Genomic DNA, 27,254 nt, shown 5'->3' on the forward strand with positions numbered 1-27,254 from the left:
CAAGAATATGCCAGAATCAGAGAAGCCTCAGAAATCCCAGTGGGTGTTCCCTCAGCACAGCTCTGTCAGTATTTCACTTTGAATAAAAATTTTGAACAGATTAAAGTTTGGGCTTTCCCTGTGCCCATATAGTTAGGGGAGAAGAGCTTCAGCCCGTGTGCAAATTCCCAAATACGGAGGAATAAGCTGCGGCTCCTTGCCTTGGCCTGCTGAGAAGATCTGAGCAGACGTGCCGAAGCAGCCCTTTGGGATTGCACAGGACGTTAGAAGGAGCCAGCCATTTTGTAGGGAAAGCTGGTCTTTGTTATAAAACCTGGTCCATCATTTGACCGTTGAGTTTTTTGGAAGCCATTCTTCCAGCAGTCAAGGCTACATGGAATAGGGTTTTAAACTGGCGCTAGCAGCTTTCTGCTGGCTGCCTGAGAGCAGTTGGGCTGTTACGACTGGCGCCTTGCTTCATACTTCTCATCGTGAGAGCCTTTGCCTCGGACGTGCAGATTGCAGGGCTTCTCCCCCAGCATCCCCACCACCATCACCGTCGTTTCGTAGTCTACATCATCTCTAGTCGAGGAAGCAACATTCTGGTTAGCCAAGAGGATAAGGGGTGTGTGTGTGTGTGTTTTTTATTCAGATGCTCACCTTTGCAGCTTCACAACTGCGATCAACCCAGACAACTACATATACTTCCCTCCCTGACATGAAGCCTGCACCTCAGGGAGGCTCACACCTGGCTCCATTTCTCTAGCAGCAGCTCTTTTTAAGGTGGGAACCACACGCCTGCTTTTCTTAAAACATGGGGCAGGTGCCACACCAGGGTACGGGGCTCAGAAGAGCCACAAGTGGTTCTCGAGCAACTGAGTGAATGTCACTGTTTTGAACTGGAAAGGCAGAACACCACCATCCTGCTCATGATACAGAGGACGTATTCCTCTGCTTGGCTACATGCAAGGTAGGAAAGCCACCTGGACCAATGAGGGACTGTTTATTACAGTGGGCAATTCCAAACATCTATAGCTATCCTTCCCCATGAAAGTGAGAAGAAGAAAACATGGATACTTGTTTTCATTGTGCTTCCCTTCTTCCTCTTCCCACTCAGTTTAAGTGATTTTTGGGAGGTGAAACGCAGAACAAACAAGTCTGTTAATCTGACGTTGTGCTGTTCTGCTTCCTGATTAACACACAAAGTAATTAACACACAAAATCCTTGCTTGGTTTGTATTCTGATGACTCATTTGTCTTGCTGTGTTAGACATGCTCTGAGTAAATGACTGCAGACGGTGCTCGCACCCAGGCTTTTGCTGAGGTTGGAGGAGAGGCTAGCAGGTGCAGGCTGCTTCAGTTGACGTGGCCACTGCAATCACTGCATGACCAAAGCATCTGGGGAGGGTCCACCTTTGTGCCAGCAGCTTAGGGCTGAAAAGGACCCAACCTAGCGAAAACAAGCCGAGCACAACTCTTCTCACCCTACCTTGCTGTGAAATGGACCACCAGGTGTGTTTTGGTCGCAAAGCCACCACAGTGCGCTTCCAGAATGCCGTTACTCGGGGAGATGGAAAACACCTCTGGCTCGCTGTGTCGTCCGGCTTCTTCTGTAATCGGAAATTACAAACGGGTGGTCAGAGTGGAAAAAAAACACCGTTTCCGATAGAACTGACCTTGTTCGCTGCTCTGAGTGGGGCACTGATCCAGTTTGGTACAGAGCCAGTTTGTGTAGTGGTTAAGAGTGCGGGACTCTAATCTAGAGAGCCGGGTTCGATTCCCTGCTCCTCCACTTGAAGCCAGCTGGGTGACCTTGGGCTAGTCACAGTTCTCTGGAGCTCTCTCAGCCCCACCCACCTCGCAGGGGTGGGGATAATGACATACTTTGTAAACCGCTCTGAGTGGGCAACAAGTTGTCCTGAAGGGCGGTATATAAATTGAATGTTGTTATCATCTAGAAGAGCGGTACATAAGCAGAGTTACTATTATTTGAGAGCTGCTGTAGCATAGTGGTTGGGTTGTGAATCTGCACTCTGGTGGTTCGACTCCCACCACTGCCATGAACTCTGTAGGTGGCCTTGGGCAAGCAGCTCTTCTCAGCCCAGTTCCCCAGCTGTATTGTGATAACAGTAGCACTGACTTTATTCACTGCTCTGAGTGTGGCACTAATCTTTCCAGGAGGGCTATATATAAGCACACTGTTATTATTAACCACTTATACTCCACTTTTCCCCCGAGGACTCAATGTGGCTTACTCAATTTTCCCCTTCTCCATTTTATCCTTACAACAACCCTGAGTATGTGGGGCTGGCCCAAGGTTACCCCGCAAGCTTCCAAGGCAGAGTGGGGGATTCAAACTTGAGTCTGCCTGGTCCTAGCCTGTCACTCTAACCACTATTATATCATGCTGACTCCCCTTTACAGAAACCTGCAGTGTTTTTTTCGCTGATTTGCTCATTTATTTCTTTTGAAAAAATTCCACCCACCACCCATAATATACATGTCTGAAAAGGGTATCATTTGAACTTTTAAAAACACAGTTTGCTTTCCACAGGTTTCCACAATTGGTGAATGCACTCCTGCAGTTCTAATGTTCTTTGCAGAAAGATGGCGGGTTGGATTCAGTGATCCACCTGCAGGTCCTTCTCACATTTCTCTACCCCCTGCAGTACCTGGGAAAGTTCATTCCCAGGGCTGAAGAATTTAGGGGGTTGCATTGAAGAGGACGGACTGAAGCTGTCGCTTGCCTCTTCAAGGAAGGGGGCTATTTTGTCCCCGCTTCAGTCCATGTGGATCTAGGGAATGAACTGCTGGGGTGGGTAGAAAAGTGGAAAATATTCTCAATTCTCACAGTCATGGATTGTGGAAGCCCACCTGGTTTGTAAGACTAAATCATGCAACTCTAATAGAGAATACCAAACTGAAGGACTCTCAACACAGCAGCAAGAATTGGACTGCCCGATTTCTCTTACCCAGCAAAGCTGCCCAGTAGCTCCTGCATCCGCCCTTGTTCATCAGAAGGACGGCTTCACACCTCGTTTGGTTAACCAAGCAGGTTCCAAAGTCAATTGATTCACGAGAGAGCTCTAGGACAGGAACGGTCAGGTAGGCGGTCATGGGCAGGACCTGCCAGGAAACGAAGCCATGAGAGCGGCAGCAATTTCAAACACCACCTCTTACGTTCTGGGGCCAGGCCTGGATAAGGAAGGTGCCATTTTGATGTGGCATGATAAACAAAGCAGACTCTGTGCACAATAGGACCGTCAGGAATGGCTGAGGGGTGGCGGCGGCCCAATGCAACGATGCCCACTGCATGTCTAGCGCAGAGGTGATATATGACTCCTTTTAGGGACAGTGCATGACCTCAAATCGTAGCCCAGATATTCAGACTGGGCTTTGGGTCACCTGCCCCTTCACTGTTTCTCTCTTCTCCATGTTAAGTACATAGTGCCAATGTTAAGCATGGCTGAAGAATAGCTGGACACTACTTAAGCAGAATTTACTGTTTCCTGGACAAGAATCCAGGTCAGACAAGCTACCTGGGTAGACTTATCTGTGGCTCGCATTACTGATGCTTCACTGTGGTTAAGGAGAGCGGGGACAGTTTTGTGCTAAAAGGAAGCAAGAGAGGAATTTGTGATTCAGTGGCTTAACAGTTACGCTGAGACGCACCAGCGTTCAAAGCCTCCCCTTCTTAAAAAGGAAATATGCAAGAAATCTAAAAAGCAGTTTTTTGTGGTCCACCACAAGATCCTAGCAACCCCTTCTGAGAGATGGATTTTAACACTACAAAACCAAACACGGTTTGATGGTTCTGGGAGTCCTACCAGTTAGCCACAATACCTGTGTTGCTTTGTTGCCGTATTCAATGAGCAGATCTTTCTTAAACTCCAGGATTTTGTCTCCCTTTTCACCCTGGAGCACTTGAAGCCCAGAAAACATCTGGTCATCCGGAAGATGCTGGTAGGTCAGTAACTCCAAGGTTGTGTGGAATGATACCTTCACCTGTGGGGGAGGCATACAAAAAAGTGTTAAAACAGCAGAGCTGTGTTTATAGGAAGGATGACCTACATCAAATCAGGCAATGTGCTTTCATTTATTAGGACAACATATTTGGGGGTACAAATGTAGTAGAAGTCAAACAGCACTGAATCTAAAGTCGGATGCAGAGCATCAGAATTTTGGCTGCATGACTGGTTAGCACGCTTTGGATTTGCCATGAGAAAACTGTACTCCCTGTTCTAAGTGTGACAGGTCCTCTGGTTCCCAGTAGTAAAGAGTTCAGTAGCACCTTTAAGACTAACCAACTTGATTGTAGCATAAGCTTTTGAGAACCACAGCTCTCTTCGTCAAATGCATCGTCTGATGAAGACAGCTGTGGTTCTCAAAAGCTGACAATGCATCTGACAAAGAGAGCTGTGGTTCTCAAAAGCTGACAATGCATCTGATGAAGACAGCTATGGTTCCCCAAAACTGATGAGAGCTGTGGTTCCCAAAAGTTGATGCATCTGACAAAGAGAGCTGTGGTTCTTGAAAGCTGACGATGCATCTGACGAAGAGAGCTGTGGTTCTTGAAAGCTGACAATGCATCTGACAGAGAGAGCTGTGGTTCCGAAAAGCCGACGAGAGCTGTGGTTCCCAAAAGTTGCCAATGCATCTGATGAAGAGAGCTATGGTTCTCGAAACCTGACAATGCATCTGACAAAGAGAGCTGTGGTTCTCGAAAGCTTATGCTACAATAAAGTTGGTTAGTCTTGAAGGTGCAACTGGACTCTTTACTATTTTACAACTACAGACTAACACAGCTAACTTGTCTGGTTCCCAATACAACTTCTGGTATCTCTAAACAGCCAGTTCTGACCTGAAACGTGACCTACCAGCATATTTTGTAACGCACAGAGTATAATCTGGTTTTCTCCACTGTCCCTGTGAGGTGTCACCAGGCTCTTTTTGGGATCCACTCCAGATATGGAGAAGGGTGGTGTTAGAATGAGTTTAAAATGCAGAGGAGTTTCCGTATTGTTGGTGAGTTTTAGGTTGATGGTAGTAGCTGCATCTGTTAAAACCTAAGGGAGAAAAGCGTCAACCCGTTAGTCTCAATTCCTTTGGCACTTGCTGATTGTTTGGCTCTCTGCGTGTCCCTCAGACAAACATGTTTTGGATGGACAGAACCTTTGTGAATCTGACTTAAGTAGGACTAAGCACCAAATCCAATGAGTCTATGCTGTGTTACTGGAATGTGTAGGATTGAATTTATGTCGCTGGGGGCAGGCATCAACAGCTGTTTCAGGCTCCCAAAATGAGCACTGCCAAACCTGTCCTGGATTTATAGGCACAGCCACTGGCTGTGCCTACTGGAGAGTTGCGCAGATCCAGCGGGGCTCTGCAGGGAATTGAAAAACGGAGATGTGAGTTATTAGTTGCCTAATAAAGTGATCCCTGATAGAGTTTTGGGCTCCAGCAGTTCTAAATAACCTGACTGCAGTCCTGCACCGGAGTGAGTTACTAGGAAGGGCACCAGAGAATTTTGCCTAGTATTGTGTTTCAGCTGATCAAGCCAGATTTTAGCATTTAACAAGTGCCAAATGCTACAACAAGAGAACTTACATTCTGCAAGCAGAATAAACAATATTCGCAGAAATTGACAATTCACCTAATACCTGTATTACAAATTTGGGAATCATTCATAATTGGGATATTTAAAAAAAAAAGGCTAAGTTTGGATGGCAAAAAGATCCTTGGGAGGAAGGCCATGGGGGTAGAAATCCAAGAAAGAATAATAACTGGGCGTATATACCGCTCTTCTAGACAGATTAGTGCCTCACCCAGAGCAGTGAACAAGTTAGTGTTATTATTATCCCCACAATACAGCTGGGGCTCTGGGGCTGAGGGGAGTGGCTGACCCAAGGCCACCTGCTGAGCTCATGGCAGGAGTGGGAGTCGAACCAGCAGAGTGCCGATTTGCAGCTGAACCACTTAACCACTGTGCTGCAGCAGCTGCAGACCAAAATTGTGGAGGGCAAGAAAGATAAGACAAGTGCCTGGAGGTGTACCATAGATCTCTTCACAGCAGATTAGAGGTGTGCATCAAAACCCCAAAAATCCAGGTATTCTAGGTCCAGGTTTCAGGGACAGCAAAAAAATCTGGTGTTCCTGAAATCTGGGTCACATCCGGGCTAGAAAACCCCAGATTTACCTGGCCATTATTCCCTCGGGGGGGGGGGGGGGGAGGGAAAACATTTTTAAGCAAACTCTACCAAATTTGCAGGGAAATGTCAGGTTCTGACTATGTTTTATGTATCTTCAAACCAAAGAGACTCCATTTTCATCTTGTCAGTGTTTTAAGTGCTTCTGTTGCAGGTGGCAAGCAGTGCACTGGAACATCACTGAGAGAAGAAGAATGTTTTGTCTACAACTTTTCCAGCCTTGGGAAGCTTTCACTTTCTCACCCTCGGGCCGTTTGTTTTGAGAACTGTGGGGGAGGACGGGGCCTACAGGGGATTGCTATTCTGTACCTTTGCTTTTGCCTGTCATTCGTAACAATACTTCTGTATCAGTCAAGATCCTAGTATCTTGGATTGTGGACTATAATGGTTGTTTATATTCAGTAAATCTTTTGAAACCAATGGACTCATGTCTCATTGCAAGAGGTAGTCTGGATTGCAACTTTTAGCAAGCCACAGTCTGACACGCATGCGTGGAAAGGCCCCGTGTGTCCCCCCTCCAAGCGTCCTCTCCTGCTTGCTTAAAAGCTGAGAATCCCAAACGCACTTACGCCTTTGCAAGGCTCGTCTGGGATGAGACTACTTGCTAGCGCATGAAACTCCAGCCCGTGCTCGTGATCTGTTTCCACAGTTAACCTGCAGTGGGGGGAAAAACAAAACACCAAACAGTGCCAAAGCCCAGAAGGTGAGAAGAAGACCAACCGTGGGACAGCAGGTAGGTTCCCGCTCTGTTGTCAGCTCCCAGGGAACCAGTCCTCGGAGCAACCTTGCAGAAAGCAGTGGATTGTGGGACAGTTTGCTGGAGGACCACCAGCTGCTGAATGCTCCTGAGTGGGTGTGGGTGTGTGTGGGGGTGTCCAGTGCCCTTGCCAGAGGCCCTCAGGAGGTGGAGGCACCAGGCAGAAGTACTACCGAATAACGATTGTGCACAGACCACAGTGTCGTGACCAGGGCTTTTATTCTGGGAAAAGAGGTGATGGAACTCAGTGGGTTGCCAGCACAGGGGGCAACTCTTGGCAGGAGGTGGTGCCCCTGGTACCACATGTGCGCGCACAAAGTGCACACATGCTCCCAGGGCCAATGATGTCACTTTGGGTCAGCTGGAACAAGGGGGGAGTTTTTAAAAGTTTAAATCGCCCTCGGCGAAAATGGTCACATGGCTGGTGGCCCCGCCCCCTGATCTCCAGACAGAGGGGAATTTAGAGTGCCTTCTGCACCACTCCAGCGGCACGGAGGGCAATCTAAACTCCCCTCTGTCTGGAGATCAGGGGGCGGGGCCACCGGCCATGTGACCATTTTCAAGAAGTTCCGGAACTCCGTTCCACCGCGTTCCAGCTGAAAAAAAGCCCTGGTCGTGACCCCCTCTGACCAGCCCAGTGACTCAGAGGGCTCAGAGGAGCCTGAGGACCTGTAGAATCAAGATGGGCCTATAGCTGCAGAGGCCCCAGCTGGCCACACGCCAGCGGCACCAGGTCTCTATTTGAACACTTGAGGCTTTTCCCCACGCACTGCAATATGTACTGAACCAGACGGTTGTCTTTAAGTCCATTTTAGGTGGGAGGCCGTGCTGGTCTGCAGTAGAACAGCAGGATTTGAGTGTCGTGGCACCTTAGAGCCCAACAAGATTTTCAGAGTGGAAGCTTTCGAGAGTCAGAGCTCCCTTCTTAACTCGTGTCTGATGAAGGGAGCTCTTGAGTCTTGAAAGCTTACACCCTGAAAATTTTGTTGGGTTCTAAGGTGCCGCCGGACTCAACTCAGTCTGGAGGTCTTAATCCACAATCAAATGTCCGTAAATCATTCCTGGGAAACCCACAGATTGCCTTTTGGGGGGCTGCCTTGATGCTCGTTTTGGGTTCTCTTTGCCCCATGCCGCTCGCCGTCTCCTGTCATAGACTTCTAGGGACTCAGTGTGAGTGAAACCCCCTTTGGGGGGACCGGCAGCCCTCCTAGGGTCTTTTGGTGCCCCAGGCAAGAGTCCTCTGAAAATGAAGGGGTGAGCAGCTCTACAAAGTTCAAACTAGTTTCAGAGGGGTGTTGGGGGCACAACCATCCTGATGTGGCCACAAAGGGGATTCTCATCTTTTCCAGGGTGACCAGGCTATCCTCGCTGCCCCAGGCATGTCTGTATTTCCAGGAGATGCCCTTTTTCCACCCTGTCTCCATTCACGGTGTTGCGCTCCTGTTTCCAGACTGAATCAGTTCCTTGGCCCGTCTTCCCTGTGCAACGGAAGCCCTCAAGCTGATGAACAGAATGGACTTACAACGCAGGCTTCACAAACGCTTGCAGGTCTATCCTCAAAGGGGGAACGCCATGGCCGTCGGCACGGGTCACTTTCCCGGGGATTTCCTGAACATCCTGGTGGAGGGAAAATCAACGGTGATCCAAGTGTAGATTGTTATTGCTCCTTTGGGGCTTGGCTCTCTCTATGCTGTGGTTTGGGGTGACAGGACTTGCCACAAATGGAATGGTAAGGAAACGCTGCCCAATGCAGTCTCCATTGGGAAGGGCGGGGCTGATTCAAGATTTTTGCTGCCCCAGGCAAGGCAAGAACCTGCTCAACCAGCAATGGTGTGTTTGTAGAGGTTGGAGCAGGAGTCCCCAACCTTTTTGAACCTGCGGATACATTTGAAATTCTGACACAGTGTAGTGGGAGCAACAAGAAAATGGCTGCTGCAGGAGATGGAGTCAGCCAAAAAATGGCAGCTACACTTTACCTTCAGTCACATGCTGAAGATCCCGTATGCTGTGGAAGCAGCTTTTGCCAAAGTAATATTTTTAAAAATCTGCACCGCCAATCAAATCTCCAATGGCTAATCAGAAGCCCTGCTGGGCAAAAGCCCCACATGGCCCCACCCACTTTCTAAAAACAATTGGTCGGCACCAGGAAAGAGAGCCAGTTTGGTGTAGCGGTTAAGAGCGGTGGGACTCTAATCTAGAGAGCCGGGTTTGATTCCCCACTCCTCCGCTTGAAGCCAGCTGGGTGACCTTGGACTAGTCACAGCTCTGTCAGACACCCACCTCACAGGGTGTTTTGTTGTGAGGATAATAGTGACGGACTTTGTAAACCGCTCTGAGGGCGCTAAGTTGTCCTGAAGGGCTGTATATAAATCGAATGTTAAAAAAAATGTTAAATGTCAGCGGGCACGATTGTGCCCACAGGCACCATGTTGGGGACTCTTGGGTTAGAGCGTCAGCCTAGGATCTGGGAGAGCCAGATTTGAATCCTTAGTGTGCCATGAAAATTCACAAGGAGTCCTAGGGCCAGCCATGCCCACTCAGCCTACCCTACCCTGCAGGGTTAATGTAAGGATTAAATGGAGGAGATATGTAAGCCTCTTTGGGTCCCTATTGGCGAGAAAGGCGGGATATAAGTGAAGCAAATCAAATCAAATCAATGACTGCCTGCAGTGCTACAGAGGGCTCCAGGGACCCCGCTCGGCCTGTGCAAGAAACTGGTCATGGCAAAAGCTGGGCAATAAACGGGACTCATGCTACTGAATGGTTGTGGCATATAGACTATGCCTAGAGTTGCAGGGGCCCCAGCCACAAGTCATCTTGGGGTCAGACAGCAATTTCCCCCAGGCCAGTTTGTCTAGGGATCCTGACAGTGTTTTGTCATCTTTTGGGCATGGAGCAGGGGTCACGTGTGTGCGTGTGCGTGTGTGTGTGGGAGAAGGGGAGGTAGTTGTGAATTTCCTGCATTGGGCAGGGGGTTGGACTAGATGACCCTGGAGGTCCCTTCCAACCCTCTGATTCTATGATTCTAAGCGTGGACTTCGAGGGACTCAATGTGAGCGAAAAGCCCTTATGAGGATTGGAAACCTCAATTAAAATAATATGAATGAGGAGGGTGAGGCCTTTTGTGATCCAGTCTCTACCTCGCTATCCAGACTCATGAAGCCAAGGGCGAAACCTTCACATTCAAACTTGTTAATGATCTCCGGCAACATCAGCGGGGTGAAGGTAATGCGGATGGATGCGGCGCCACCTGCAGGGATGACCTGGAATTAAACGATGGTTTTGTTGGCACGGCTGCTGCTGCTGCTGCTGCTGCTTTGAACTCACAGAAAGAGTCCTCCAGTCCGAACAAAGATGCACTTCTCTTGAGACAACTTTATGTACTGTTCCAACTGACAGCCCGTTTGCTGGCTCTTTGGAGTGTGTTGGCAGAATTCAGTCTGCAGGGAAGGGTCTGCAATTTGGCGGTGGTGAAAAATGCCGTTGAGTCATAGCTGACTTATGGCAACCTCACTTGGGGTTTTCAAGGCAAGAGATGGTTTGCCGTTGCCTGCCTCTGCAACCCTGGTCTTTGCTGGAGGTCTCCCATCCAATTACTAACCGAGGCCGACCCTGCTTAGCTTCTGAGATCTGGCGAGATCCGGCTTGCCTGGGATATCCAGGTGTGGGTGTTTCTCTACGTAAGTAATTCTAAATGGATGGGGGCAACCTACAATTCTTGAGGATGTTGAGGAAAATAAAATAACCACAATCCAAGTTAAAAGAAGCTACAACACCTTATTTAAACAGTCTCTGTTCTATCAAAATGGAGACATATAGCTACCGTGCATTTACCTCTTATAAGTGACAAAACAAAGAAGCTAGTATTCATTTGTTTTTCAAAGAAGGAAGGCATTTCATATTCATAATTGGTCGGTCCATTTGTAATAAAGCAAACTTCATTGGTAGCGTATACTTCTGATGGCTGATGTGCAGGCCAAATACTTTATCACAAAAGAGGCAAACAATGGGAAATGCAACATAAGTATTCCTCCTACAACTTCCCCATTGAAGGTTTCTCTCTACTCATAAATTACTAGTCCCCAGCCAGAATTTTATTAGCGTCTTACTGGAAACGTCAAATAATACCTCCGCAAGAGGAATTAATAGTGAAGATAATGGAAACTGCGGAAATGGACAAGTTAACTTCATTAACGAAAGGACAAATGGAAGACTTTTTTGTTCCATGGACTCCCTTCTACAAATGGATTAAAGATAAATATAGAGACTAAAACGTAGTAAGGCAATACTGCATGAAATATCAGAAATCACAGGCAATTTTGTGTTAAGATAAAATATGAGATCTGGAGAACTAGAATGCTGATATAAGCAAGCCTAATGATATTTTTGTATTCTTTTTTCTTGCTTTTCTCTTTTACTCTCTTTTCTTTCTTCTTTGTTACTTTCTATCCAGGGCTTTTTTTCTGGGAAAAGAGGTGGTGGAACTCAGTGGGTTGCCCTCGGAGGAAATGGTCACATGGCTGGTGGCCCCGCCCCCTGATCTCCAGCGGCGCGGAGGGCAATCTCAACTCCCCTCTGTCTGGAGATCAGGGGGCGGAGCCACCAGCCATGTGACCATTTTCAAGAGGTTCCGGAACTCCGTTCCACCATGTTCCAGCTGAAAAAAACTACTAGTCCCCAGCAGAGGAAAGAGAACTCACAATTTGCTTGGGAGTTATGCAGAAAGGGTAGTCCGAGGGTACTCCCTCGTGTGGCCGGAGTACCACTGAAATGATTTTCTGAGAGATCAGCAGTTCTTCGCTCTCGTCGCTGCTACTTCCGTCTTCATCAACCTCTGCAATTGGGTTCAGATTCTACAGCAGCAAAATGCACAAAGAGTTTAGGGATCCAGAGAGCGGGAATTCTGGGGGGCGACTTTTGGCTCTTGATGACAAGGAAAGGGGCGGCCTCGTTTTTTTGTTATCCCTGACAGCTTCAGTGGGGCTTGTGCAGGAGACCCGCCTGTTTTCTGCCTAGGGAATTTGGAGACTAGAAGAAATGGACCATGACGATTAGTCTCTTTTTCAATCTCCACCCAAAGGACCATCTCTAAGAAGAAAGCAGGCGGAAGCTAGTGTTGTGTGTATAGTGGTTAGAGCAGTGGCTCTAAAACGTTTTGAACCAGGCCCCACGTCTAAACATACCATAATTCTAAAGACCTTCTTTTGCTGCACTCTTCGAGAGCCGCATGCAAAGTAACAACATGCTGCTTTCTCGCTCCCTAACATGCAATGCAGGAATCTCAAACCTGTTCACGCTGAACAAGTTGACATTCGATTTTTCATTTTTATACAGCAGTACTGAGCCACAGGTTGTGCTCCATGGCTATTCTGCCCAGTATTATGTAGAGGCAAACTCAAAGCTGCCACAGTCTACCAGAGCCCCCTTCTTTCAGCTCAACCTGTTCATAAGCAGTTTGGAAAGAACACTGCGATCGCTTTTGGGCCCGGACTCGCAGTATGAGAACCGCCGAGTGCCGCAGGGTTGTATTACAGGGGAGAAGACACGATTCACTTCGCCCAGCCAGCATAAACCTTGCTGGATGACCACAAGCAAGTCACTCTTACGCAGATTAACCTACCTCACAGGGTTATTGGGGAGATAACCCACGTACCCTGCCCTGAACTTCTGGGAGTAAACTGTGGACTAAACTACACAAGAGGTTTACAAGTTGTCTTTGGGCTCGCTGCTTTGATCAAAGTTACACATCCGCTTCCAGAACGTTGCTTTATAGTCTTCAGAATCTGATGTGGCTGACAAGAGGTGGCATGAGGGGGAGGAGCCTCCTGCTCCCCCCCCCAGCTTTTTTCCTGAGCCTAACCCCCCCCCCTGGTGGGAAGTTATGGATTTGTTGTGGGTTGCAGCTCCGAAGGTATGTGCACAACTTCCCACTACGGGATTTTTAGGCTCAGGAAAAAGGCTGGGTGCAGGGGGAGCAGCAGCCACCCACTGTGCCAGCAGAATCAGCTTTAGTTTCAGGTGGGTAGCCATGCTGGTCTGCAGTAGAAAAGCAACATTCAGGTCCAGTGGCACCTTAAAGACCAACTACCTTTCCAAGGGATGAGCTTTCAGGAGTCCATTTTTAAATGACATTCTTGCAGCTGACATGTGCAGCCCTGATTCAAATGGTGAACCTGGGAACAATCAGTAAACAAAATACCCTGTGTTTTAGCCCCGTGACAGATAGGTAAACCTTCCAAGCAACACTGCGGTTTCCTTACTGATCCTCCCCTGTATGACGTCGGTGTGGTACAGCTGGAGGCGTAAGGCGTCTGGTCTGTAGGCGTTTTTTCCTCACGGAGGGATTCGATCTCATTGCCGTCCATGTCTTTAATTGGGAAAGGAGCTCCGTAGAACACCAAGAGGTCCACCAGTTTGTCATCATCTTTATCCTGATTATAACTTTCCCAGTCCATGCGGATGTCTGCATTTTAAAAAGGGGGTGGGGGGAGAAACACCCTCAGGGTTCCCAGCGATTATAGCAGTTTGTCATCATGGATACTCGTGCGCCAGTGACTTCAATGGCCTGACAATGAGAAGCGCACACGCACACACACACACGGGCTCATCACGTCACAGATAAAAAGCTCTCATGTCGCCTCGCATCACCTCAGATTCCACGCACTTCATCTAAAGCTGTGCATGTTCCGTCTGTCACAAGACCACTGCTCACTGCACAGGAATTAATTCTAGATACAGAATTCAGCCATTTGTTTTATTTAGAAAACAGGTTGCTAGTCCTTAAGGATATAAAAATAAGGGTGAGAAGCGTGTGGGCAAAATGTGAGAAAACATTAGAAACTGGAGGAGTGGGTCAGAGGGAATTAATATATGCCCTCAGGGTATCTTGAATCCCTCTTCTCCCCACTGTACATCCTAAGGCCCTGTACTAGCATGACAGCCTTCAAGCACATGGTGTAGTGGTTAGTGTGGTGGGCTTGTATAGGGGTTCCATTTGCCGGTAGTGGCAGAGATCCCACAGCATCATGTGCAGCATCATATCACTTCTGGTAAAAAAAAATGGAAGCGACACAGGGTACCTCTAGGAATCACCAGGAACTCTATGGTTTTTGAGTTTCTGGCAATTCCTAGAGCTACCCTATATTGTTTCATTTTTTTTCTCTAAGTGACATGATGTTGCAGCCAGTGTCACAGCTTCCCCATATCCCGCCCACAGTCCTCCCACCGTCTGCAAGGCACTGCCTGGCAACTCTAAGCTCAGACCAGGGTAACCAGAGTTAACATTGCTGTTCACTGAATAACCTTGAACCTTCTCGTTTAGACCTGCTGAACAGGTTTGTTATGATTTTCAAAAGGAGGGATGAACCATGTGTGCCATTCTGAGGTGCCTGGAAAAAGTGCAGGAGAAACATGAATGAATGAATAAACAAAATGTCTGGAAACAGGGCTGCATGCAGCTTTCAAGTGCTTAGCTATTTTTAAAAGTCCCAGGATCCTTCCTTCTTGCACAAGTCAGTGATTGCCCTCCAGACAAATGGCTCAATTGAGAAAAAAACCCAAAAGCTTTTTCCTGAAACTAGTTCTAAGCGGGTAGTCGAGTTGGTCTGCAGTCAAAGAGCATCATCCGGATCCTGAAAGACTGGTGTTATTGGACCTGGATCTTGCTCTTCCTGAAACTGTTTGCCCTCAGTAACAGAGAAACACAAAACTCATCCTCGCTTACCAAAAGGCGTTGGGTTGTTGAGGCGGATGTAGCGTGAGACCGTGTCCCCTCCAGAGATGTGAGCTCCAAACCTGAGGAGGAAAAACCCATCACGTGGCTGCATACAAATCTGTATTTTTTAAGGTTTTACAAGTAGGAAGAAAAGACAAGTGGGCTGATCAGCAGAAAGGAGCTGAAGAGGCAGCCCTGAGGGCATATGGGGTTGGCATATGGGCTGCTGTTTAGAGCTGCTGTCATTGATTCGTATGTTTTAATGTATTTTAATGTGATTTTTATTCATTGACGTTACCAGCTTTGAGCCCGTTTGAGGATTATAAATCTAATCATATCAGTGCTGCAGACCAAGTATTACAGAAATTCCTGCTCTAAGAGAACCAGTTCTGGGAGGAGTGGGGAAGGAATCTCCAACAGAGACCTCTCTGTACCCTGCACTGGGAAACTACAGTTCCCAGGGTTCCTTGGGAGAAGGCATGGAAGTTAAAACTGGTGTAAAACAAATATAGCCTTGCAGCCCTCGGGCTTCACACTGGCAGAAGGTTTGCTCTCCTCTGGCTCATACATTCAGCAGTGAGTGACATTTTCCTGAGAAGGTCATGCACGCCCTGTTTGCACGTCTTCATGAGTGTGTGTATGTGTGTGGCAGGCAATTTCCCCAGGGCCTGAGATGAGATGCTGAGGTCCATCTAGTCCAGTATTCTGTCTCATACCGTGGCCAACTGGTTAGTAAGGAAAGACAACAACAGGGCACAGAAGCCGAGGCGTTTCCCTGTTGCCTCCTGGCACTGGTATTCAGAGGTTTACTGCCTCTGAACATGGAGGCTCTTTTTGGTCACCATAGCTAACAGCCACTAATAGACTTATCCTTCATGAATCTGTCTAATACCCTCTGAAGCTGTCTGTGCCTGTGGCCATCACCATATCCTCGGGCTACAGAGACCACATTTTAATCACGTTTGATTCACTCGCTAATCACTTGCATTTGAAAAAAAAACTTCACTACACGTAAAATCTCCAAGAACATCTGGGCTGTACCTGACCACAGGTGTTTGCAGAAAATGGTTCGGTCCAGTCACCTGCAAGAAGATCGGGCAGCCCTTCACTGCTATCTGCACGGGGATCAACTTGGGCTCTAAATCTCCAACCTGTGCAAAGAAAACCATTTTTATAAACACTCTAGCTGCTAAATCATGAAGTGGCCTCATGGCCAAATGGGTGTGCAAGTACGATTCTCTTTTGCAAACTAGAAATTGGTTCTTGGGAGTAGCTGGGTCAGCTTTGCACAACTGACCCATAAAATGTGAACCAGGTGCTGAGCCTCCCAAGTATGGCGGTCAGTAATTGTGACCAACACTGCAGGACGGGGCAAGCTGACAAAGTTCCCTCGTCCACACAGTAAAATTAAAGGTGGCCACCTTTGCCTCTAGTCCAGGGGTACAACTACCACTCTGCCTGCACTGCAGAATTTTGCGTACCTTCAGAAGCAGCAATGTTGCATAGTGGTTAGAGTTTCAAACTAGGAGACTGGGGAGACCTGAGTTCAACTCTCCACTCATCTATGAAACAGCCAGAGTGATCTTTGGGGCAGATCCCACTGAGCATCTTTGCAGATGGAAAGCAGATGTTGTGTGACTATTTCCTCTCACTGTTGCAGCTGCCTAGAATGTCTCCCAAATGTTGCTCCCCTCCCCAAGAACAGCAGCAGGGTGTCGTTTTAGGCTGCGGTAAGAGGGAGAAAGCAAGGAAGTCATGCTTCGTGGGTGGGGATCCTTCTGTCTGCAGAAATGCTCTGTAGGATCCACCCGTCTCTCCTTCAGCCCAAGCTACCCTCAGAGGTGGCTGTGATGATAAAATGCCTTTCAGTTTCTCCTCCCGTATTCAAGCAAATAAATCATGAGATCCCTTATCCGGTCGGTGAATAACCCAGGTATCGTATCTACAACCCTTGGCAGATTCAAGTTCTCTCTGCTTCCTAGTCAAGGCTCCGACGTCTGGAATACACGGGCTGGACTACATTGGCTGGAAAGGAACGTCCCATGCCAACCTACCTTACAGACGAGGTTGTCCTGGTATTCTCCCCACATGTTGTTATAGGCTGTGATTTCTACAGTGAGTTCCTGGAAGGCCTTCATGGTTCCTTCAGAGGGATGCACGTGGAACGCCAACCCCTTCCCGTGAGACAGCAAGGCAGCTCTGAAGGCTGAAAGATCACAGCAGAGAGAGGACAGGGCAGCAGTGCTCTGAATACAGCCCTCTATTTGTATCAACAGGACTCTTCCGCAGGACAGCTTCTTGCTGGACCCTGCCTGGATGAATTTTTCATTTCCATCCGTCCCCCACCCCACACCCCAAATATAAACGTTCCAGAAGCTGCCTACCAGATTGTTTTCTCTTTGCAATCTGTCTTGTTACTCGTTTTGTCTTTTCCATGATCATGTCCACGCTGCATGGCGAAAAGGAAACACCCCAATGAAACACCCGAGGAATGTGGGGGGGGGGGCGGGGGGAGAGGATAGCTGGCTCTTAAGGTCCATTCCAGCCCTGTCCAGGGCTTCATTGGTGCCACCGGCTGCAGCCTGCTGACTGACGGGATTTCCATCAGTGGAACGGGACTTCCTTGTTTTGCCGTTTCCACCACAACACAAAAATGGTCTAAAGAATGCAGGGGACCTCCAGCCAGGGCCGTATTATTCATAAGGCTGACTAGGCTCTATACATTGCCCTCCCATCTAAGTTAACTAGGAGGCTCCAATTAGTGCAAAGTGCTGCAGCTCGATTGTTAGCAGGAGCAAGCAGGAGCATGAATGTCACTCCCAACCTACAGTCGCTCCACTGGCTACCCATCAGTTACCGTGCTCAGTTCAAGGTATTGGGTTATTACATAAAAAGTTCTTCGCAGCTTTGGTCCGGCATACCTATGGGACCGCCTCCCTCCCTATGTTCCTCCACGGCAGCTTCGCTCATCTGAACAGGTTCTCCTGCAGGTGCCAAGCTGCACACGGGTGAAGTCAGCCCATGTATGGGCTGCTGCTTTCTCTGTGGTGGCCCCTATCCTGTGGAATGACCTGCCTGAGGAAGTCAGAAGAGCCCCCACTCTCCTGGCTTTCCATAAACGATGCAAAACCGAACTATTCAAAAAGGCCTTTGACTCAAATGGGAGGGCTGCATTGTGGGGAGGGGGTCTCAGATGCTTCACCAACGAGTTGGGGGTCATAGACTTCATCACCATTTTTGCCTTCTGTATTATCTGCTGCTTTAAATATGTACTCCTATGTACAACCATCGCTCCATGCTGTCTAATGTTAGTCCTAGAATTGATTATGTTTTGCTCCAGTATTTTTTCTACTCTGTCTTGGATCCTTGCTAATGCTATGTCTTTAAACTTGTATCTGTTTACCTTATGATATCGCATTGAAATGTACTCGATACTGATTGTATTAGCCTCATACTGTGTAATCCGCCTTGAGTCTCAGTGAGAAAGGCGGACTATAAATGACATAAATAAATAAATAGATAGACTGAAGCCCAGGGGCTCCGCAGGGCCCATTAATTTTTACACCCCCACATAAATTACAATTATTTGATTCTCTTATATAACCTCTATTAATAAGATCATTAACTGCTTCCTTATTGACATGAAACAAATTGTCTCTTCTATTAAAACAATTATCCATAAATTATATAATTTTAATAAATAATAAAAAAATTATTCACTCCAAAATATTACAGTATTGAACAATTAAATCCCCAAAATGTGCTTTCCTGAAGAGTTCTACACACACAATAAAGATATTTTAAAAATTGTGAATGGAATTCTTCAGGAGACCCTCAAAATGGATATAGGGCTGTGTACGGCAGTCCTAGTACCTACCATGTACCTACCTGACAGCTCAGGCTGTCAGCTGTAGGGTGAAAGATTGACATGACAGAGGGGGCCCGAAATACCTGCAAGCCTAGGGGCCCGGCCATGGGTTAGTACAGCCCCATCTCCAGCAACAGTACGGGGTGTGTGTGTGTTGGAGATTTGTTGTGGGAACTGGCAAAAACCATCCCCCTTTCTGTCAGCAGAACTTTTCTGTGGGATCCAGCCCTGCACTTACACATTTGACCCAGGTTCCTCTGAAGGAGGCGGACAGCTGCTGAAATAGTCAGCCTCGATTGTGAACGGAGCGTCTATCGCAGTGTGATTGGTGATTATCAGCTGCCGTTTTACCACGCTCTTCAGGGGCACTTCTGACCCAAAGTCTAGCATGAGTTCTAGAGGAGGCTCTGACGGTTGCTCCCAAACACTGCAGGCAAAAAACAGCAGAAGCTGAATGGCCTCCCAGCTAGGGAGAGGATGGTTTTCCCTAACGTGCACGGAGAAAAAGTAAATATGGTGCTTTATTATATTCTACCCAATATAATATCAGCCTAAACACAGACAAGTCTTCTAGGGGCCAGTTCACATGATACAGAAGTTCTCAGGGTCACCGCAAGGATGCTGAATCACGTGTGGGCTGGAAGCTCCCAGGAATATGGGAGCCAAATTTAGACCATGGCACACATGGAGAAGCACATAAGCATTCCTCCTACAACTTAACTTCCAGCAGCCTAAGGGAGCCACTATTTGTTCCACTGGGAAAATTATGTTGTACTAATGGTTACGCTTAAGTTTCTCAATGGAGGAAAGAGTGCCCCCATGCGGCCATCTCAGGTTAGGAAAACGGAGTGTGTGGTGGGGGGAGGCTGAAGCCCCTTCTCGATGTGGACTGTTGTCCCGATCCAAAACAGCCCCCACCCACCCCCACCCCCGCATAAGCATGGGAAGCACAGAACTTCCCATCACACATGGTCCTTGCGGCAGACTTTGTCTTGTGTGAATTGGCCCCTTGGAGGAGTTGAACACATGATCACAACAATCTGGTTTGCAGGATGTTGTCAAGACTCTGTGGTGTCTTCCACACAGGGACAGGAACTTGGGGTTTCCCTGTTGCTGGTTAAGCTGCAAATAAGGCAGGCTGCCTGTAAGCAAGAAAAGGCCAGCCCCCCAGTGCCTATGTGAGGAGAGTGTCATAATCCAGCATAAGTTGTAGGTCCTTAATAATGCGTTGGACTGGCTGGAGTTGTGGGCTGTAGGTGACCACCGACAGTGTTCTGTTGGTCTTTTCTTTGGGCTGGTCTTGTAGCAAGCTGCCCCTGGGTGTCATTCTGGCCTTCCCCAATCATCTTTCTCACTGCGTCAGGAGGATACTGCAACTGCAGTATCTCCTGGACCTTTTCTTGCTTACAGCCTGCTAACCTGAAACAACTACTCACTCACAATGATAGACGACTTGACACTAACATGGACTCTGGTACCAAGGCCTGCAGCAAACCTTGATGCCAACTTTTCTCTCACGTCAATCTGAGCAACGTCACCAGTGGGCCCAACAACATCAGCCGTACCACCCCGGGTTCATATTCCTGCTCATCCTCCAACGTGATTTACACCATCGCGTGTCAACAGTGCTCCTACACTCTCTACAAACTGGCCAGTCCCTTCAACAAGAATTAATCGACATAAGTCTGACTTCAGAAACCACTACTTTCAAAAAGCAGTGGGGGAACATCTGAACCTTCCAGGACATTCAGTCGCTGGCCTAAAAGTTGCAGTTATCCTGCAGAGGAATTTCAAAGGAAGATTAGAAAGAGGGACTGCTGTATTGCAACTGATAATGAAGATTAAGTCAATGCATCCACTTGGACTGAATCGAGACCTAGGCTTCCTGTCTCATTACCGATGCTGATTTCTCCACACCCACTACTCCTCTGCATACCCCACCCTATCCAATCATGCCTGCCTTTGTCATTCGAAGGCTATAATCATTCAGTTTCTGCAATCACTCCACTCTCCCAGATATAAGGACAGATGGACTCACATTCCAGCTACATCTCAAGAAGTGAGCTGTGGCTCATGACAGCTCGTACCCTACCACCAATTTTGTTAGTCTTATAGGTGCTACTGGACTCTTGCTCTTTTCCACTTTGCATTTTCAGCTTTCATTTTTTAAAAAACATAATTCTCTAGCCCCTTTCTTTGAGGAGATATGCCTTTTCCCTTCTGTCTCCACAAGGGAAGGGGCTAAAGATTTACTTTAAAAAAAAAAAAGAAAGCTGGGAACTCAAAGAAACTGCTACATCTATCAGTACAACAATATTCTAGTGCTGATTTTTTTAAAAAATAAAAAGCCCCCAGGGGACGGGAAGGAAGAAATGGCTGCTGCAGGAACACAGTCAGGGAAAATGTTTGCCGTGCGTGCCAGAAAATCTGCATTTTCCACCCATGTAGCAGTCATCCAGGTTTTACCGCAATTTCCCCTAAAACTTCAGAGCAAAGCAGGTTTGAGATAGATCGGAGAAAAGGCGGGGAAATCCCTGGAGTGCACAAATGCTCTACAATGTTGTGGGAGAACAGGAAAAAAACCCACTTCCAAAAAGCACTGAACTGGAGGCAGATAATCCATGTGGAAGACACTTGTGTCTGATGTGATAAGGTCACAGAAGCTTGTACACAAAATCACATGGATTGCTAGAGCCAACAGAATTAATGGGCAGTAAGGGCAAATGAGGCCAAGGACAGTGAGGGTAAAGAAAAGAGAAAACAACTCTAAAAAGAACAGCACTTGCCCAAAACTGTCAAGGAGGAATGTTTAAAAAATCTTTACAGGAGAATGCACACAAACCAAGGCAATTTGTTTTAGCTGAGCCCAACGCACAGGAACGCTGTTCCGGCAGTTCTCCAAAGAGGTCACATGGCAGGTGGCACCGCCCACCTGACTCTCGACCATTTTGGGCCCGTTTCAGCCTGGATTGGGGCCGAAACGGCCTGGATCGGGCCTCTGATGGGTGGTGGATCAATCTCCCTCTCAGCAGCGGCCCAATCCTGACCATTTTGGGCCCCTTTTAAGCCATTTTCAGACCCTTTTTGCCATTTTGGGCCCAATTTCAGCCCTGAATGGCCAGGATTGGGTCCAAAACAGCCAGAATAGGTGATGTCAGGGGGTGTGGCATATGCAAACCAGTTACACTAATGACACACTTCCGGTGATGGCAAGAGGCGTGGCATATGCTAATGAGTTATGCTAATGAGTTCCTCCAGCTCTTTCTACGAAACGACCCCTGGGATTGTCTATTACCTTTGTTTTCTTTCAAAAGGTATGGCATATGTGATATGCAGTCCCTTTACTTGACCGGAAATAGACAGGAAGAGCGGCTCCAGCATATCTTCAATGCAGCAGCTGACGGTAAGGTCAGTCAACTCCTCCTGTAAGAATGTAAAGGAAAAGAACTGTAAATGGAGAGGATAAATATCATCATTAGGAAGTGTGTTAATTCACAAGGAGCAAGTCTTGATGCGAATCTACTGGGTCATGGCCTGAAACAAAAAGCAAAAAAAAAAGAAAAAAAAAGAAAAATTGGAATAGGACATGGTCCACAGAAGCATCACAAGAAATGGAGAACTGACTCCATACAAAAATCCGAACTTTTGGAGGTAATTTCGTCACTAAACAACTGCAAAAGAAACCACAGAGAAAGTCAAAATTCGAGTCCAGCAGCACCTTAAAAAAACAACAAAATTTCCAGGGTATAAGCTTTTGAGAATCAAAGCTCCCTTTGTAAGATAGCAGAACGGGAGCTTTGGCTCTCAAAAGTTTATACTCTGGAAATCTTGTTGGTCTTTAAGGTGCAGCTGGACTCGAATCTTGCTCTTCTACTGCAAATGAAAGGGAAAGACCTACAGGGTTACCCACCCGAAACAGAGAAAGTTGTGTTGTAGTTTTGTTTTAACTAACCTTACTGTTAGCAATTAGTTCCACACAAAATTCCTTCTCTTCATTTGGAGCCAAAAGGCCACTTTCTGGAGAGATACTGACGATGCAGGAAGAGGACTGACTTCCAAGGAGCTGTCAGGTAAACAAGAATTGCCAGTCAATAGACGTCTGAGACACCTGTTAGAGCAATCGCGTGGAGAACACGTGAAATTCCTCACGTCTGTTTCGGCTCTGAGCCTCTCTGCATGAAAAAAATCTGTTGGTAGAAACCAGTGGGCACTCTTGTCCTCGTGTACATTATCCACTTCTCTACTTTACCGACAGCCTCCTCCCATCCATGCTTCCTTAGAAGCCACTGCTAATGAATTCAAAGAGACTTACACAGTTAAGTCTGAATAGGATAACATCACAAGCTTCCTTTCACCAGCTCATCTATTTTTTTTCTTACTGTGTCAAAATTATGTACGCTTGTTCTCCATCTGGCACTGGTTGCAAAGTTTAGGCATGAAACAGAGACCCAGCATCAGAGTTTTTGGGACTTCCTTACCATTTATCCAAGGAAGTGGATACACAACGAGAGTTAATGAATGGGGTATATTTTTATTTCTTTATTCATTTATTCATTCTTTACTTCATTTATACCTCGCCTTTCTCCTCAATGGAGACTCAAAGCAGCTTAAATCATTCTCCTCCATTTTATCCTCAAACCGACCCTGTGAGGTAGATTAGGCTGAGTGTGACTGGCCCAAGGTCACCCAGGAAATGGCAGAGTCAGGATTCAAACCTGAATCTCCCAGTTTGGTGTAGCGGATAAGAGCGGCAGGACTCTAATCTGGAGAGCCGGGCTTGATTCCCCACTCCTCCACTTGAAGCCAGCTGGGTGACCTTGGGTCAGTCACTTAAGAGCGGCAGGACTCTAATCTGGAGAGCCGGGCTTGATTCCCAACTCCTCCACTTGAAGCCAGCTGGGTGACCTTGAGTCAGTCACTTAAGAGCAGCAGGACTCTAATCTGGAGAGCCGGGTTTGATTCCCCACTCCTCCACTTGAAGCCAGCTTGGTGACCTTGGGTCAGTCACTTAAGAGCAGCAGGACTCTAATCTGGAGAGCCGGGCTTGATTCCCCACTCCTCCACTTGAAGCCAGCTGGGTGACCTTGGGTCAGTCACTTAAGAGCAGCAGGACTCTAATCTGGAGAGCCGGGTTTGATTCCCCACTCCTCCACTTGAAGCCAGCTGGGTGACCTTGGGTCAGTCACTTAAGAGCGGCAGGACTCTAATCTGGAGAGCCGGGCTTGATTCCCAACTCCTCCACTTGAAGCCAGCTGGGTGACCTTGGGTCAGTCACTTAAGAGCGGCAGGACTCTAATCTGGAGAGCCGGGTTTGATTCCCCACTCCTCCACTTGAAGCCAGCTGGGTGACCTTGGGTCAGTCAATTAAGAGCGGCAGGACTCTAATCTGGAGAGCCGGTCTTGATTCCCCACTCCTCCACTTGAAGCCAGCTGGGTGACCTTGGGCCAGTCACAGCTCTCTCAGAGCTCTCTCAGCCCCACCCACCTCACAGGGTGTTTTGTTGTGGGGATAATAATGATATACTTTGTAAACAGATCTGAGTGGGCATTAAGTTGTCCTGAAGAGCAGTATATAAATCAAATGTTGTTGTTATCCTAATCCAACACTCTACCCGCTACACCACATTAGCTCTCTATATGCAAAACTGAGGAAAGGAGATTTCTTATCATAAATTACAGTGGCCCAAGAGGGTCTTCCAAATTCCAGTAGGGGATTATCCAGCAATGGCGAGTGAGTAGCTAACTATGCAGCATACAGGGTTGGGGGGGGCGGGGATAGAGTCCTCCGATTAGACACTGAAATGGGCAGGCAGGGAGACAATTTAAAGCCCATGTCCCATTACTTACCTCCCCCCATTCGTAGTGTGCTGGCAGCAGCCTCTGGTTAAAAAGCACGACTGTTGCTCTTGCTGGAGTTCCAAGGAAGAGCTCGTCAAAGTGTAAGCTACTTGACAGCAGGCACACACGGGGAGTTTGAACTTCCACAAAAACAGGAATGTGGCTGGAAACAGAAAGGCAAGTTGCTGTTGATCAAGTCCAGAGAGGAGCTGCACTAGTCTACTGCACTAAAACCAATAAGCAGTCTTTTTGCACCTTAGCAAAGAGTCCAGTAGCACCTTTAAGACTAACCAACTTTATTGCAGCATAAGCTTTCGAGAACCACAGCTCTCTTCATCAGATGCATGCATCTAATACGAATCAGGGCCGTTTCCAGACGGCTTACCTGCTTCCGGAACGTCGCGCCATGTTGTGGGGAAAACGTGAAATATCGTGTTTTCTCACGCGACATCATCCAACGTTGCGTAAAACTCGTGCAAGAAAACGCGATATTTCGCGTTTTCCCCACAACATGGCGCGACGTTCCGGAGGCAGGTAACGGCCCAGGTTTTCCACGAGCAGAAAATGTGCGTGTGATTTTTGCCAATATGCCCCTCCCATTGCAGCCGCGTTACCCTTTACCTTCTTACTGGAGGGTCCACTGACACATACCCCTAAAGGCAAAATTGGGAGGGGGACACAGCAGGCTGCATTGGGAGAGGGGGGCTATTGTGTGGCAAAAGCTTTCTTGAGCCACAGCTCATTTAATCAGATACATGTAGTTTTATCCTGTTGGCAGACATATAGACGCTGTCACCCGTGCCAATGCCAGCAACTATTGTCGTGAATTATTGTTGTGGTTCTCTTGCATGTGACTGAGTTTTATATAAAAACATTACATCTAGCAGTTCTTGATTTCACGGCCTTCTAATTCTATATATGCCGCAACAACTTTGTTCATCTTGCTGCTGTTCGCAGTTTCATCCCCTCAGCAGTTAGAATGTTCAGAAATATTCCATGACATCACAGCAGCTTAGCCAATCAATAGCAACAAACCAAGGCTTCAAAAATCAACTCTTGAGTATAATCCAGTTTCTCATAATACAAAGTGCAAAAGTGCTATAAATACATGCATAAATACAAGACAGATTATACAAACTCATGTTTGTATAATGCATGTATTTATAGCACTTTTGCACTTTGTATTATGAGAAACTGGATTATACTCAAGAGTTGATTTTTGAAGCCCTGGTTTGTTGTTCTTGCCAATTTGTACTAGGGTTGCCCCTGTCAGTTTTGCTTAGCCAATCAATGGCAGAAGTGTCACCTTCACCAAATGCCCCAGTAATATGTAACAAAATCAACTGCAGTTATCATGCTGTTTCATATCCAATAGCACTTCCATTCTCTATCCAAAGAACAACCAAAGGGACTAGAACTTCTCCTGCATTCCAGTCTCTTCATTCAAAAAAAAAATCCAGATAGCCAATGAACAATCAGTAGAATGTAACTGATTCGCTCCATTTCGTTTCCTCACCTTGCCTTCCCATTTTCTACTTCCAACTCTAACACAGTCTGAAGACTTTGACAGATGTAGGATCTAAACAAAACTGACACGCTGCAATTGCCAAGAGGGGACAATTCTCCGCTAGATGGATTAGCTGTGAATGGAGAGACCTGCAGAGATAAAAATGAGAACCGACACAACCGAACAAACAGATGTTTGGCTGCGACAGTCCAACATACAACCCTCCGCTCAGCCAGGCATGATCTGGGTGAGGCTGTGGAGGAATCTCTGGGTTCAGACCCAGTGACCCTAATAGCTAGTCCAACAGATGATCAAGTCTGAGAAGCTCTTCGACCAACGTACCTCTTCATTCCTTTCGGCGAGGCAAGCAGGACTTTCCTGAAGTTTCCACCTTCCTGGCAGCTGGCTGAGGTTTGTTATCTCAAACTTGCACATGACAACTTCTCCTAGTTTAATCAGGCCCAAATTGAGTGACGGAACATTGATGGAAAGAACAGGCCCCTGGGATTGGTGAATAAAATAAGCAGGCTGATAATCGCCCCAGAGTGCGCAACGGGAGATGCCCAATGGATAATATTTTGCATGTTCACTTTTACATAAAACCCCACATGTCAGAGTCTGGGATGGAGGCTCGGCCCCAGGACTCTCTTCTAGTAGACAGCCAAGCCAGATGAAAAGCAACAAGCATCAGGACGGTACTAAGTGGCAGAGGGCACACTTTGCATGCAGAAAAGCTTGAGGGTTCACTGCCACAGAACACAGTAGCGTTTGCTAAAGCCAGCTTAAAGGGAAAAAAGGTGGGTAAAGGTGCAAGCACCGAGTCATTACTGACCCATGGGGGAACGTCGCATTACGATGTTTCCTTGGCAGACTTTTTACGGGGTGGTTTGCCATTGCCTTCCCCAGTCATCTACACTTTACCCCCAGGAAACTGAGTACTCATTTTACCAACATCGGAAGGATGAAAGGCTGAGTTAACCGCGAGCCGGCTATCTGAATCCAGCTTCCGCTGGGATCGAACTCAGGTAATGAGCAGAGCTTGGGCTGCAGCACTGCAGCTTACCACTCTGTGCCACGGGGGCTCTTTATCGGCCAATGATGAAGCCAAAGGTGAGGCCAATTCATGGGGAGCAGGGTCAATCAGTGGTTGCTAGCCATGATGATGAAATGGGGCAATGAGAGGGTGGGTCTTGCTCTCCATGCCCAGCCTATAGACTACCTGTGGTTGGCCTCTGTATGAAACGGGATGCTGGTCGAGATGGGGCACTGGTAAGATCAGGCAGGGCTGCTCTCATCTCTGTCCCAGGTCCAATCCCCCGTTAAAAGGCTTTCAAATCCCAAGGGTGAGGGCAGGGAACAGGCTGTGGATCGATAAGGAGGGAGTC

General features: G+C 47.5%; 1 protein-coding gene across 1 annotated transcript in view; it reads right to left on the reverse strand.

Moving 5' to 3' along the window:
- Positions 1 to 16: 16 nt before the first annotated feature.
- The window catches only part of DLEC1 (DLEC1 cilia and flagella associated protein), a 61,086-nt gene continuing 33,848 nt past the window's right edge, over positions 17 to 27,254 (reverse strand). Inside the window, exons 19-38 of the mRNA XM_054991494.1 lie at positions 26,212 to 26,370; positions 25,879 to 26,018; positions 24,372 to 24,525; positions 22,477 to 22,587; positions 21,820 to 21,947; positions 18,763 to 18,951; positions 17,041 to 17,105; positions 16,711 to 16,862; positions 15,698 to 15,807; positions 14,666 to 14,736; positions 13,203 to 13,405; positions 11,643 to 11,795; positions 10,083 to 10,205; positions 8,465 to 8,559; positions 6,755 to 6,839; positions 4,857 to 5,045; positions 3,823 to 3,984; positions 2,952 to 3,105; positions 1,469 to 1,589; positions 17 to 561 (exon numbers count right to left, since the gene is read on the reverse strand). Coding sequence (XP_054847469.1) covers positions 438 to 561; positions 1,469 to 1,589; positions 2,952 to 3,105; positions 3,823 to 3,984; positions 4,857 to 5,045; positions 6,755 to 6,839; positions 8,465 to 8,559; positions 10,083 to 10,205; positions 11,643 to 11,795; positions 13,203 to 13,405; positions 14,666 to 14,736; positions 15,698 to 15,807; positions 16,711 to 16,862; positions 17,041 to 17,105; positions 18,763 to 18,951; positions 21,820 to 21,947; positions 22,477 to 22,587; positions 24,372 to 24,525; positions 25,879 to 26,018; positions 26,212 to 26,370 — 2,688 coding nt within the window. The 3' untranslated portion in view covers positions 17 to 437. The remainder of the gene's footprint in view (positions 562 to 1,468; positions 1,590 to 2,951; positions 3,106 to 3,822; positions 3,985 to 4,856; positions 5,046 to 6,754; positions 6,840 to 8,464; positions 8,560 to 10,082; positions 10,206 to 11,642; positions 11,796 to 13,202; positions 13,406 to 14,665; positions 14,737 to 15,697; positions 15,808 to 16,710; positions 16,863 to 17,040; positions 17,106 to 18,762; positions 18,952 to 21,819; positions 21,948 to 22,476; positions 22,588 to 24,371; positions 24,526 to 25,878; positions 26,019 to 26,211; positions 26,371 to 27,254) is intronic.

This window comes from Eublepharis macularius, chromosome 11 (assembly GCF_028583425.1).
Source record: "Eublepharis macularius isolate TG4126 chromosome 11, MPM_Emac_v1.0, whole genome shotgun sequence".
NCBI classification, from domain to species: Eukaryota; Metazoa; Chordata; class Lepidosauria; order Squamata; family Eublepharidae; genus Eublepharis; species Eublepharis macularius.